Below are 14752 nucleotides of genomic sequence, written 5' to 3' on the forward strand. Positions count from 1 at the left end.
GCAGTTGTCTTAGCTCCTGCGTCAGAGTGTTTATGGGGGAAAAAAAAATACGGATCTTCCTCCCTCAATTCCCTCCATCTCATCATCATCATCATCATCATCATCATCCTCCTCCTCCTCCTCCTCCTCCTCCTCCTCCTCCTCCTCCTCCTCCTCCTCCTCCTCCTCCTCCTCCTCCTCCTCCTCCTCCTCCTCCTCCTCCTCCTCCTCAGATGGTGATGAAGCCACCCTGGTCGCTGCTGACGGACTCCGGCACCACGCAGCGCCCCTTTTCTTCGAGTCACACGCCGCTTCCGGTGGAATTTAGCATAACAGCGAAACCCTGAAAGATGATGAATAATCTGTTAGCTAAATATCTTCAACAGATAAATGTGGACGTGGTAAAATACAGAAATTAAAGGGGCCCTAATCTGCAGATTTTCAGGTAGATTTTTTTATTTTTTGCTTATACTGTGACCTGTTTACATGCTTTAATGTTCAAAAAGATCTTTATTTTTCTCATAGTGCCTGTGCTGCAGCACCGCTTTTCACCCTCTGTCTGAAACCAGAGCCCAATCTGCTCTGATTGGTTTGCTGTCCGTCTCTGTTGTGATTGGTCAACTTCTTAGAGATGTGTAAGAACTGCCCCGCCCCTTAGCCAATTACATACAACTGTTTGTAGTGTTAGCCAATAGAAGCCTGAGTTACGTTGTGATGTCACCATGTTCCGGAAGTAAACAAAGGAGTCTAATGGAGGCGTTTCAGGCAGGGGGTGTGGGAGAGAAACTCCCTCTTGAGGAAACTTTGGGATTTTAGCTTTTACGTGCACACAAACCTATATAACACACTACAGGAAAGGGGGGACCTCAAAAAGCACAAAAGAGCCTCTTTAAGGCATTTCATTTAATAATTGCTGTTGGGTTGCAAAGAATGTTTCAACCAATTTAACATGAGATGCCTTAAAAACGAATTGCCCATCTGCTTTTTTCCTACTGTGAAAATGCTGTGAAAAGGGTCTGTAGTCCAGTGGAACCATTTTACCATGTCAGGTTTTGCTTTTTGACAAACAGATTCTTAAAGGTCCCATGTCATGACCATTTCATAATTCCATTGTTTGGAGGACTACTAGAATATATTCAGATTGTTCAATGTTCCAAAATCACATCGGATTGTTGGAGCTCCTGCCCCCCTCTCCCTGTGAGCCCACTGTGCTCTGATTGGTCAGCTCGCCCACTCTGTTCTGATGAGTCCACCACCGTTACAGCGGAACATCAGTGATTATATGTTACAATGGCGTTTGTTAGAAACCAGAAAATGACACCAGTAAGGACAAACAGATGACAATGCTGCGTGGGGTCTGGGTGCTGTGTTGGCGGGACGTTGCGCGAGGAGCGGACAGTGTGAGCTCTATTACTGGTGTTGTTTCCTGGTTGCTGCGTGGGGTCTGCGAGACAGCGAGACATCGTGATACTCAGCCTGAGCACCATAGGCGCGGGAAGGGGGGTGCTGAGGGGGCTGCAGCACCCCCATCTGCGAGGCTCCACTAGCACCCGCATCCCCCCTGCACCCCCAAACGCGGCGCACCTACAGTGTAAGCGCACCACAGTTTTGCCGCTGCGAGGCTCCACTAGCTACCCCCCCCAGCGCGTCACAGTTTTGCCACTGAGAGAGTGTGTGCGTGTGAGGAGCTCCACAGATTGGTCCATTTGGGTATGGTCACGTCACTGTACCCAGCAAGAAAAATAGAAATCTCCAACGAGGCGTTCTGGGGCAGCATAGACAGGTATTTTCTGTGTTAGAGTTTTATTCGCTATAGGGTGTACTTTGAGGGTTTGTGACTTTGCAGACTGTTTACATGCAGAAAAAGCTACATAACACACAAGGGTATATGGGATTAGTTTTGTATCATAAAGATAAAGCAACTCTTTCTCACAATAAAGCAAAACTATGAGTTTAAAAGAAAAAAAACGGAGTCAAGCAAAAGAAAATACATTTCAAAAATAAAACTATAAGTTGCAAACAAATCATTTGTGTAATCATGTAAACTATAAGTCTTTTTTCTTTGTTTTAACATAGGTTTTTGTTTGCAGTTCTTGTTTCTTCTTTCTCAATGATCAGACTTTTGCTCTCGCTGCAGCTTTCTCTTTTGCGCTCCCTCATTTTTTGTTTGAGATTCTGACACAAACCTCCCAGGTGGGCGGGACTTTCAGGGGTGTGTCCCCATTGGCTACTCAGTTTTTGAGTGACAGCCCAGTCCTCCAGCGATTGTACAGTGCAGGCAGCTGCAGTGCGGTAGCTAGCTGAGCGTGGACAGAAGACCCCCAGAAGAACCAACAAGTGAAAATATATGTAAGTAGGGGTGTAACGGTATCCGTATTCGTCCCGTACCTTCACGGTTCGGACGTCACGGTTCGGCACATGCAGTCACACGGCGAATACGCCTTTTTTTACGAGTGGGAAAAAAGTCTGTCACTCAGGGCAGTATTACACTATATATAATCCAGGGGGCGGTATTGTGCCTAAAAGCCAGCCGCCCGTAAATAACAAATGAAGAACAAGAAAAAAAACACAACAAAACGAAGACAATACATGAAGAAGAAAAGTTAGTATATATGGCGAGTTCACACAACACAGAGGAGCTAGAAGACCCACCTGCTTCTTTTAAATCAGGTGTGTGGGAACCTTTCGGGTTCCCTGTGGACTACAACAATGATGGGGTGCGAGTTGTGGATCGGACGAGGACGGTGTGTTGGCGTTGTTCGACAGCGGTGCGGTATGCTAGTGGTAAAACGTCAAACATGCTCAATCACATCCGAGTCAGTCTCAGTCCCCAGCGAGAGGGTTTTCTCGACGGCAGGTGACAGTTACCGCCAACAGATCTGCCCTCACTGCTGACAACGTAGACTAACTCATCTTTTTGAAGAACAACTTGAAAATAGAGTAAAGCTTGAGTACCTTTATTTAGGCATAATGGCCTCACACACTCACAAGTTAATGACACATGTTAGACATTGCTCCTAAAGGTTCAGATTTAATTTTGTTTGATATTTATCATTGTATTTATTTTATATTTTAACATCAGGAGATGTTATACAGTTCTGTATTGCCTTTTATTGATTGTGATTGAAACACTTTCTTATTATTTATTTTAACATTTTCAAGACATTCTTTTTAGTTGTACAGCTTATTTAACCTTTTAGTTTGACATCAGCCATTATAAATAATATGGCCATCTGAGTGTGTGTGTTACTGTTTTTGGTTTGTTTTGAACTGTAATACAGTTAATGATTCCAAATGTTAGAGTTCCTTATTTTCATACCAAAACTTGCACTACTGTTAAAAAAAAATAACAGCAAAAAAAAATATGCGTTTGTGACTTTTTTTTGCTTTTCCTTGTTGTACCGAACCCGTACCGAACCGTGACCCCCAAACCGAGGTATGAACCGAACCGTGACTTCTGTGAACCGTTACACCCCTATATGTAAGTATTGATCATTTGTGTTGTTTATGCTATACCGTCTGGTTCTTTATTGTGTTAAGTGGGAAGTAAAGCTGTGCTATGAAAGTTAGCTTGTGCTACCTTTAGATCCATAACAATGTCTTTAATTGTTTGTCCTAAACATAGCAATATATGCTTTTGAAATGTAACATGTCTTTGAAAAATAATAGTATACAGTTTATATGTGTCTCTGTAGGCTATTTTTATTTTATGTACAGCACTTTGGCTCGACCAAAAATCGTTTATAAATGTGCTATATAAATAAAACTTGATTTGATTTGATATATTGTGTATCACCTTTAGCTTAAAAATACATACATGTGTTTTTTTAATCTATCAAATAAATAGACAGACACTTTATCAATCCCAAATTGGGAAATTATTTAACTACACATCACAAGTATAATGCACTGCAATCCATAAGAGAAGTCCGATATGTTCATGAAAACTCCCCAGGAGACACCGACACTAACGTGGCCGAGTGGACTCCGGAGTTTGCTATATGAGTTGCACTGTATGATCTGTGGTGTAGTGGGCTGTCACTCAAAAGCTGAGTAGCCAATGGGGACACACCCCTGAAAGTCCCGCCCACCTGGGATGTTTGTGTCAAAATCTCAAACAAAAAATGAGGGAGCGCAAACGAGAGAGCTGCAGCGAGAGCAAAAGTCTGATCATTGAGAAAGAAGAAAAAAGAACTGCAAACAAAAACCTATGTTAAAACAAAGAAAAAAGACTTATAGTTTACATGATTACACAAATGATTTGTTTGCAACTTATAGTTTTATTTTTGAAATGTATTTTATTTTGCTTGACTTAGTTTTTTTTCTTCTTTTAAACTCATAGTTTTGCTTTATTCTGAGAAAGTGTTGCTTTATCTTTATGATACAAAACTAATCCCATAAGGGGACGGGTAATAACCAGAAAAGCACTTTATCTGATTAATAACTTTTTGACCTGGTTCCTCACTCACCATCCTCACACATGCAGTCATCGTAGCATTTGTTGTTGAGGCCTCTGTTGTGAGGTTGGCACTCATGTTGTCTCAAGTCACAACACGAACCTTTAAAGAAACAAACACATTATGTAATCAACAATCAAACTTGGACACACTGCCAAGAACATGATTCAAATACAATATAGAAAAAGAGAGAGTTAGTTGTATGGGTAATAGCCACTTGCATGTTCCTCTTCAACCACTTTATCAAATCCTAGAAACAGTTTTTTCTCAATCAGATTCTTACTATCAGGGACGATGTCCTGCATGAAAAGTAAATAATAGAATAATAAGAAATGTTTTGGTTATTTCACTTTTAAAAATTTCATTTTTTTGTGTTTTTTTCTCAATTATTTGAAAAGGGTGGAGTTTTATTGCATCTTTTGACCAATCAGGATTTAGCCATGTTTGATTTAAGGTGTGATGTTATATTGTTTTAGATCGGTATGAAGAAACATTTACTGATGTCTCTATAAAGCATTTCTGTACGTCGAATTTTGCAAGTAGAGTTATAGTTTAGTAAATGATGTGTAGGATTTGATGTATTGTGCTGATTCTTTGCAGGATGTTATTGTGGTCATGTGTCATGCGGAGACTTTGAATGTTGTGTTGTGCTGTCTCCTCTGGCTGTGATGCAGACACTGACCTGGCAGACAGTCCAGGTGATGATCACACGGCTCGATGGTGTCAGCGTCCACAGTCACATTACCACTGCTGAGGTTCTTACTCCGCCTCTTGTCTGCAGCAGAAAAGTAAATGGATTAAAGTTTGATCGTGAATGCTGGAGGTCTGATCAATACATAGCCCCAAACAAACAAACAGATTGATTCGTCTGTCACTCAGTTATCATTGAGGTTTTCTTTTTGCATCAAAATATCTAAACAACTGACAGACTGGTCTTAGTTTTATTAACCCTTGTGTGGTGTTCGGGTCAAATTGACCTGATTTCCATTTTCAATTAATACAAAAAAATTAGTGCTGTCAAAATTATCGCGTTAACGGCGGTAATTAATTTTTTGAATTAATTGCGTTAAAATATTTAACGCATGTGCAGAATGGCCCGCCCCATACATGCCACCAGTGGCAGCGCCAGGGTATGGCTGGGGTAAGCTACACCCATACCAAGAAATGGCTTAGCCCCACCATGAAAAATGATGTTAAAGTAAGCAAAATAAAGTCTGCCAACTCGCGGAGTAAATTGCACAGACAGCAGTTAGTAAGATTGATTTCAGTCGCCACGGTTTTGAAAACTTTTGTCACGTAGTGATCATCTTCTCAATAGAACATCTTTGATAACGGCGTGGTGTTGTTGCAGGAAGTCCCGACGCAGAATACTTTTGCTGTAGTACAGGGCAGAGCCATATAATAGTAATAATATGGCTCGGGTACAGGGGTGCACATAACTGGTACGCAGGTTATGTGCGTAATCTGAAATGCGTACCGTCACTTGTGTCACAAAGCGCATTTGCGTACGTACTTGTGAAGCTTTTCCAGAAGGCGGTTATAGTGCACAGACAGGGCTGCTGTTAACGTCGGTCTGTACAACGGAATTGTGCCAAAACTACGCCAACCGGCTGCGGAGGGAGACTCCCCCCTTCACTGGAGAACTGCGCTAAAACAGCTGATCACAACGTTCACACTCTGTGGTCACGAAGTACTCCACTAGCCGCCGCCGCCCCCTCCCCCCCTCTGTCGACTTTCCTGAAGTACTCCCCCGTTGATAGAAATCAACACGTAATGAATTAAGACCCCACGGTTTGATGATTGATAGGTGTGTGGGTTGTCTTTCATTTTGATATGCAGAACAATGTTATAATAAACATAGATACTGTATGTTAAATGGATATATTTGCCTGCTTTCATTTATCTTTCCATTCCCACAACAATATACATAAATAAATGGCATATTTTGGACATAGTTCGAATGGTGATTAATCATGATTAATTAATTTTTAAACTGTGATTAATCTGATTAAAAATTGTAATCGTTTGACAGCCCTAAAAAAAATATAAGGATATTTTCGTTCAACATGAAACTCAATGGCCGGGGCTTATTTATTGTGAAGGACATGTGGAATTTTCTTTTTTTTTTCCACTTTTTGTCCTTCATAAGAGGTTCGGGTCAATCTGACTCGGATACAATACCAGGACAGACAGACAGAGAAAAACACACAGAAACACACAAACTAAAGACACACACACACACACACACACACACACACACACACACACACACACACACACACACACACACACACACACACACACACACACACACACACACACACACACACACACACACACACACACACACACACACACGCACACCAACTAAAGACACGCACGCACGCACGTGCGCACGCACGCACACACACACACAATTGTATGCATAGAGAAGCTGTTTGATCCTGTTTTCCCTTGATCTTTACCCTCTGTAGTGTGTACACAAAACTATCCTAGAACATTATAAACATTTTAGATCTTCCAGAAATGTATAAACATTTTAAATGTTCTCGCACTGTCCCCCTCGCACCTGCACGCCGGAGGAGGGACTAAACAGAGACATGACCTCACATTACAGTGCAGAACTACAATTATCTACCAACAAAATGGCCAAAAGATATTCTGCTCAGAGCCTTGGAGCTAATAATGGATGAGAGTTAGTGGAATGCATTAGAAGAACACGGTGAAGTGGAACAGGAAGACATTTCTGAAGATGAGGATAATGTGGAGGTAAACTCAGAATTTGACAGCAAATTGGAAGATGAACTTGACTCAGAGCCAGCGGCTGGAAGACCCCCACAGTCAGCTGCTGGAAGACCCCCACAGCCAGCCGCAAGAAGACCCCCACAGTCAGCTTCTGAAAGACCCCCACAGCCAGCTGTGAGGTCTGTGGACCCTCAAAGGACTCCAAGACACAGACTACATGCAGCAACTGCAACAAGTACATCTGTGCTATACACACGAAGAAGTTCTGTACATCATGTGTTTCCTAAACGGACTTGCCCATTGACTCACATGATGTTCTGCAGCGTCACTTCATCAATATAGTTTTTGGATATACAGTATTTTATGAATAGTGACTGTTAATTGTTTTTATTTGCTTTGTGTTTATATCTGTTCTATGTAATTTATATGGATGTTACATTCTCTCTATATTTCACAGCCAAATACTTTTGGCTGTGTGGTTCTTGTGTTCCAATTGCTGCTAAATTGCTTTATTTCCTTCAGGGATTTGATTATTATATGACAGATTAAAAATAATAATATTGGAGTGCTAGCCAATAGAAGCGCAATTATTATTTAGTGATGTCATTATGTTATGGGGCGTTTCATGTGTAAGACAAATAAGGCATTTTTGAACATTAAATGTCACAGTAGTGGCACAAAACACAAATATCAACCTGGAAATGAGCATGATATGTACTCTTCAAAGTAGTAAATTAGATAATAAGGATTTAATATGGACATTTTTCACAAAACCTGTTTTCAAATCAGAGCTTTTTAATGAAATAAAGCCAACCTTTCTTCCTGGAGGCGGGCCAGATGTCCACAGGCTTCATGTCCTCATAGTCTGTCCAATCAAAGAGCGCCATGTCCAGCGTTGGCATCACATCTCCCTCTCCTTTACCCTTTCCAGGCCGCTGAAAAAGGAAAGAGAACTTTAAGTGACAGTTCTAGGGGTGTCACGAAATACCCAAAAACTACAATAACCATGGTATTTAATTTTTTTTAGGTAATGTATGTGATAAATTGTTTATATAATTATTGCGCTTCTCCTTCCTCCACCAACTTTTAAACTCTATATCTGCATCTCTCTAAACTTAATGGTCGCTAGTTGCCCCAAAAATTGGAAACAAGGACATATGGCAAAAAACTCACAATTTTCAATTGGCTGCCTTAGTCATGTGATTCAACAAGCAATTCAGATGTGGCTCCTCTTCCTGTGTCACATTTTAGCTCATTAGAATAAACCTCCCCACAACTTAGTTCATCCACCCACGTCTTGAGAACCTAATTAGCATCTTTCTTTTCTCAAGTCAATCACAGCTGACTGGGCTTTTTCGAAGAAAGACATTATGAGAAGAATACATGAACATTTGTAAATCACAGCATGTTATCTAAAAAGAACCCATAATACAAGTGTGAACAAAAGACGAGAATAATATGTCGTCTTTAAAGACAAATTTGACAGATTGCATTATTATTATATTTTTTATTTTACATTGTCTTAAGACAGCATCTCCCTGAATTCTTTTGGCCGCAATGTTGCGTAATGAAATTTGATATTTGACAACCCTAGGGTTGTATTCGTATTTCAGTGGGAACATTTGCATATCGAGCTAACTCACAATCTGTATCCAAACATGCTGATGCAGATCTGTAAACACCTAATCCCACCTTCCATTAGTTCCAGCATGCTGTGTAAACTCTGCCTCCATTGTAACATATACATCTTATATCATATATTTATTTACATATTCAAAGACAATTGTGATCAGAATATAAAAATGTGTATTAAAAAAACGAATGCCAAATGTGATGCTTTTCACCATACTTTAGAAGAGATCAATTGCTTTTCCTCAGATGATTGTGCAGTAGCAGCAGAGGTGTGGTTTGATTTGTTGTGTGTTTTTCATCACTGCAGTGTGTTTTTAATGAAACATATTTGACTTGTTGAGGCAAGCTACAGTAATGCCTCATTGATTCATAAAACGCCCCCACAGAGTCAGCAAAGAGGAGCTTAAAAAAACGATTGATCGGTTACAGCGGACTGCCCACAACCTGAATACAAATGTATATATTGCATCATTTATATTGTTAATACTTGTACAATAAACAGATTGAAGCGTACGGTTCATTACACACAGCATCAGTGTGTATTTCTCTCCTGTGAGGGCAGCAGGCAACTGAATTGACTTTATTAATGACATGTTAAAGCCCTTAACAATGCGTAGACTCTGATTTACTTACGTTGTAAGGATAAGGTACTTTATAAAATATACTTTTAAGTCTTTAATTACACTAATGTAACTGAAAACTGTTATTATTGGAATTAAAGAGGACATATGTGCCTCTACTGTGACATGTCTCCATGCTTTAGTGTTCAAAAAGCTCTTCATTTTTCTCATAGTGCCTGTGCTGCAGCACCTCTTTTCACCCTCTGTCTGAAACCAGAGGCCAGTCTGCTCTGATTGTTTAGCTGGCAAGCTGTGCGTGTTTGGTCAACTGCTTAGAGATGTCCCGACCCTTAGCCTATCGTACAATGTGTTGGAGCGCTAGCCAAAAGAAGCATGAGTGTTACAAAGTGATGTCATTATGTTACAGAGGTAAACACAGGAGTCCAATGGAGGAGTTTCAGGACGGGAGGGAGTGTGTGGGAGAGAAATAACATGACTTTAGTAATTACCATTCAAAGAAAGTACTTCAAGTTAAAGTTTCTGAGGGTATTTTTGCATTTATTTCAGCCAAGCAGTACTCTTTACCGGTTATTACTTATCAGACCAACACATCCTAAAATATCTATTTGCCCTCCAAATAACCCAGACAGCTAATTTTTCTAAACGTCTACTTATTTGGTTGAAGTTTAAGGCAAATAAAAGTTATTGATTAAGATATGAAAGAGTCTGGATCACATCTGAAAGAAACAAACTGCTGTCTGTGATGTTGAAGCCTCTCTGTACCTTTGTCTGGAGCCACACACAATGTGAACAAAACAAAAGGTTATTCTAAGACATCTAAATCTAATAAAGACGTTTTTTGTCCCAAGAAAAAACACAATTGACCTTCCTCTCGCCAAACTATCGGCCAAAATGTCAGCACATTGGATATCCCATCATCAACAACAGACAAAAAAAGCCTCTTGGCTAACTCTCATTTTCAGCAGTGTTAGGTGCCGTTTAACTGGTTACACCGGGGAACTCGTGACGTTCAATAACGGTAGGCTTTGAGGAGCCATTGTCGAATAACCAGGAAATACACATTTCAATCGCTTCTTCTGTTTACATTTATCTTTTGGTATATTTGGCTCCATAGGAGAACACTTTGATGCCTTAGGCGTTCTAAGCCGTGTCCCTCACTCAGGGCCGCCCCTGGCCAACTTGGGGGCCCAAGCGACATTGTGAGATGTGGCCCCCCCCCCCCAACCGACAGGAGTGAAAAAAAAATGTTTTGGAAACAAAGTAGGCTACTTTGCAAATATAATTCCTGTTTATTATTATTATCAACACTTTTTTATACAGTGAGGTAAATGGTTGTGCATGTATGTTGTTCAGTATGCGTTTACAGGTCAATACGTCTGCATTTCCTGCCAAATACTAGCCTCAAAAAGATTAAAATATAATTAATGCAAATATACAACTTCTACTAATAATAATAATCATAATCAATTCAATAATATAAATACTATATTATTTTATTATAATATAGTTGTATAGTCAAGAAAAAACATGCTTATGACATGCTCAAAAACTGATATTACTTAAATCTGTGTTCAAATGTAGTTCCCTCTGTCAGCAATGTATCAACAACTACACGCACATTTATATCAGTATTTCTCTGTGTTGTGGTTGACATGATGATGACTGTTAGGAGTTAAGGGGAGAGGCTGAGCATCACCATGAAATGTGCAAATTGACATAAAAATAAATATAAGGGGAAAAAATGCTCCATGTTTTTTAGGCTGTAAACTTTAACTGTTATGTAAGCCAACTAGAAAGACAGTTTATCACTCTTCCTCCTGTACATTAGCAGATACAAGGCATCACATACTTGAATGAATGGTAAATAAAGAATGCTGGAAATAACTGCATCTCCATTAGCCTGATGCTCTGCAGAGACTGCCTTCTTCATGTCGTGAATTGCAGCTGATGTTTTAATATGGCAATTGGCAATTTGACTTATACAACATTCGCAAGTTGTACATTTCACTGATACAATAACGCACCTTCGAGTGATGCTCTAGTTTCTTCAAGTTTTGTTTTTTTTCTCTCTAGCTTGCGCTGGACTGAAACGGTCTTTTCACCGACATCTTTTCACCTGCACTAGTGGCCGTATCAAAGCCGTGATTGGTCAGATGTCGATTCATTGCAACAGTGTCGGGTTACAGACGTGCTCCCCTTGTCACCTCTCACTCTCGCGTGTCAGCCGGGGGTGCGCGGAGAACTGAGCGGGGAACTGCGCACAGCAGCTGAGGTCCTCTGGGCGGGGCCCCCTGCGCAAGGCGGGGCCCCATGGGGGTGGTGGGGTTATGGTATGGGCAGGCGTATGTTATGGACGACGAACACAGGCCACTCGATTCACAACATTACATTACCCTAACCCTAACCCTACCCCTCACACCAGATACTGACTGGTTTTCGGACCCCCCCAATAAAGCAAAACTGCACGTTTCAGAGTGGCCTTTTATTGTGGCCAGCCTAACGGCCCGTCCACACTATAGCGTCGACAGCGTCGAAAACTCCAATCTGCCCATTCACTTTCAATGGGGTGACGTCACGTTGCCTCGCTTTTTCGCCGAACTGAATTGTGGGTAGCAGAGCGGTCCGTCTCCACCGGAGACGCCGGAGTAGCCAGCGCCAGCCAATCAAATACCGTTTCGGAAAATCTGACAGCTCAAGCCGTAGCCAATCAAACCGCGTCTAAGCTGGGAGAGATATCCCGCCGTTCATTTCTATATTTCAAAAAAAGTTGGAGGAGAAACTAACTATCGCCGTAGCAAATCACCCAGTTTTGTATGACCAGACCCTCTTCACCTACCGGGATACAAACCGGAGGAACCAGGCATGGAGGGAGGTGGCAGAGACAGTGGGTGAAACTGGTAGGTTTTCGCCTGTTTGGGGAGTTTATATATATATATATATATTGCTCCCATAAAATCCCCGGGGTTTTTTGCTTTGTATGTCGGGGGCGGGAGATTCATGTGATTGGTTGTTGGTCGTGTTGCTTGAATAAAATCCCCAAGCTCCAGACACGCCCAGCTCCAAGCTTTTTTTGAAGCTGTAGTGTGGACGCTCCGTAAGGCACACCTGTGCAATAATCATGCTGTCTAATCAGCATCTTGATATGCCACACCTGTGAGGTGGGATGGATTATCTCAGCAAAGGAGAAGTGCTCACTATCACAGATTTTTTCAGATTTGTGAACAATATTTGAGAGAAATGGTTATTTTGTGTATAGAAAATGTTTTAGATCTTTGAGTTCATCTCATGAAAAATGGGAGCAAAAACAAAAGTGTTGCGTTTATATTTTTGTTCAGTGTATATATATAGTCCCCCCATGGACTTGTCTGTGGTTTAGCCGTTACTGTGACATCAGTATCAGCCATGGAAGATAGTTTGTGTGTTTCATTCTAAGCTATCCAGCAAGGTTATATTCATTTATGTTTGTTTTTTTCTGCACAGTGTAGAGTCTTGTTGTGATGAGAGGGATGGAGGTATTTAATAAAAACCTTGCTCGCTGGAGAATAGCTACAGAAGTCCTGTCACAAGTTAATCGGAGAGGATCACAGCTGGCCACGGATCTCGATGCTGCATTCGGGCTGTGAGTAAACAACTTGTGCCTTACTTTTAGGCTGTCTGGAGGTATGGACAGCTATCAAAGCTACTAAACATCACATTAACAATGATGTACAAATGAAAGTCGGAGACAAATACATATTTGAAATTATTTATTCACGTTTGCAATGTTTTGAACAGACATCCCCAGTCACCTCATTGTCATTTTGTAGTCCTCGCTGTACGTGTCCGGATATCGGCATCGCAACCACAACCTCACACACTGATACTGAATGTGCATCAAATTGTTCCTATGGAGCCAAATATACCAAAAGATAAATGTAAACAGAAGAAGCGATCGAAATGTGTATTTCCTGGTTATTCGACAATAGCTCCTCAAAGTGCACGCCCCATTCCTACCGTTATTGAACGTCACGAGTTCCCCGGTGTAACCAGTTAAACGGCAACACCGTTTACACGAGGATAAAACGGGTTGTATCTGCTACTTTTCTCTCGCGTATAGCCCTTTCGTTCACACGAAGCGGACACGTAAACGCGCAAACGGGTCCCAAGATGTATAGATCTGCAAACGGAATGCTCTGGGGGGGGGCAAACGGCTCCGTGTGTATAGTATACGATCATTTTCTGATAACAATGAAATAGCCCCGCCTCCCTCTCCCCACGTCTCCTGCTGCTGCTGGGTTGTCAGAAGAGGGGGAGGAAAAGAGAGGCAGGCACCGTTTATTATTCTTATATTATTATATAGAGTCAAATCATTTGTTTTAAAGCTCAATAAATAACAAAGAAGACCTCTGACCGGCACTTTTCTAATTTTGTCCAGAAGATTTAAACTTTAACGGACATATTGACCGGCAAATTTTCTTTTTTAACGGAAACTCTGCCGCATTGTTCCCTCGTCCCTTGGAAGAGGCGGAGAGGTGGGTGTTTTTCATCTGCTGGTGAACTACCGGAGAGATTTACAGCAGGAGCACACGCTGTCCACCGCGGAGAATAAACAGAAGGGCAACCACGGCAACCATGCTCTGGGGTCTTCTTCGCTGCTTTTGGTGTATTTTGTGGCGGAAGCAGCGCCACTTACAGGCCTGGCATATGTACTACATATATATCGAGCGGTCTCGTGTGAACGGACACGTTAATTGAGCCGAATGCGTGTGAACCATATTGTGAACGGAACACTTTTGTGAGAACGAATTCGGTGCGTAAACACAAACGTACCCGTTTCGTCCTCGTGTAAATGGGGCCTTAATTAATGTGCTATTAATAATCAACAACAAAATAGAGTGCAAATCACATTCATGCTCCCCAGAGAGGAGACATCGTTTCATTTGACTGATACTGATATAGTCGTCACTCTTGGATTTCCCTGAGGATAAAAGCAGGGTTTTTGCCCAGGAACTAAACGACAGTAAGAAATTCATCAGTAAAAGGGCATTGTTCGACATGCTGCGGGTAAATTAAACATTACAGTCGGAGGCTTCTACTCTGGGCTTGATAGACAAGTTTAACAAGTCTAAGCTGTTACAAATATATTGTACAGTGGATTGCAAACATTAGAAATCTGACTTCATCAACATTTTACCTTTACAACCTAGTTAGTGCAATCAATCAACTACTTTTAATTGGTCTTTTAATCATTTAAAAAAAAAATATCGGCTTATTTATCTTATACATTTTAATAAATGTATTTTGTTTTTTCATTTTGTCTTACGTCTTCCTTTGTTTTACTGAGAGGGTTATCTGTCGTGAATTCTTGCATCATTATTT

General features: G+C 41.1%; 1 protein-coding gene across 1 annotated transcript in view; it reads right to left on the reverse strand.

The window, feature by feature from the left end:
- Positions 1–208: 208 nt before the first annotated feature.
- The window catches only part of draxina (dorsal inhibitory axon guidance protein a), a 32333-nt gene continuing 17789 nt past the window's right edge, over positions 209–14752 (reverse strand). Inside the window, 5 exon segments of the mRNA XM_034082910.2 lie at positions 209–271; positions 273–322; positions 4449–4538; positions 5119–5211; positions 7996–8116. Of these exon segments, the coding sequence (XP_033938801.1) occupies positions 209–271; positions 273–322; positions 4449–4538; positions 5119–5211; positions 7996–8116 (417 nt within the window).

The sequence above is a fragment of the Pseudochaenichthys georgianus genome, chromosome 5 (genome assembly GCF_902827115.2).
Source record: "Pseudochaenichthys georgianus chromosome 5, fPseGeo1.2, whole genome shotgun sequence".
NCBI lineage: Eukaryota > Metazoa > Chordata > Actinopteri > Perciformes > Channichthyidae > Pseudochaenichthys > Pseudochaenichthys georgianus.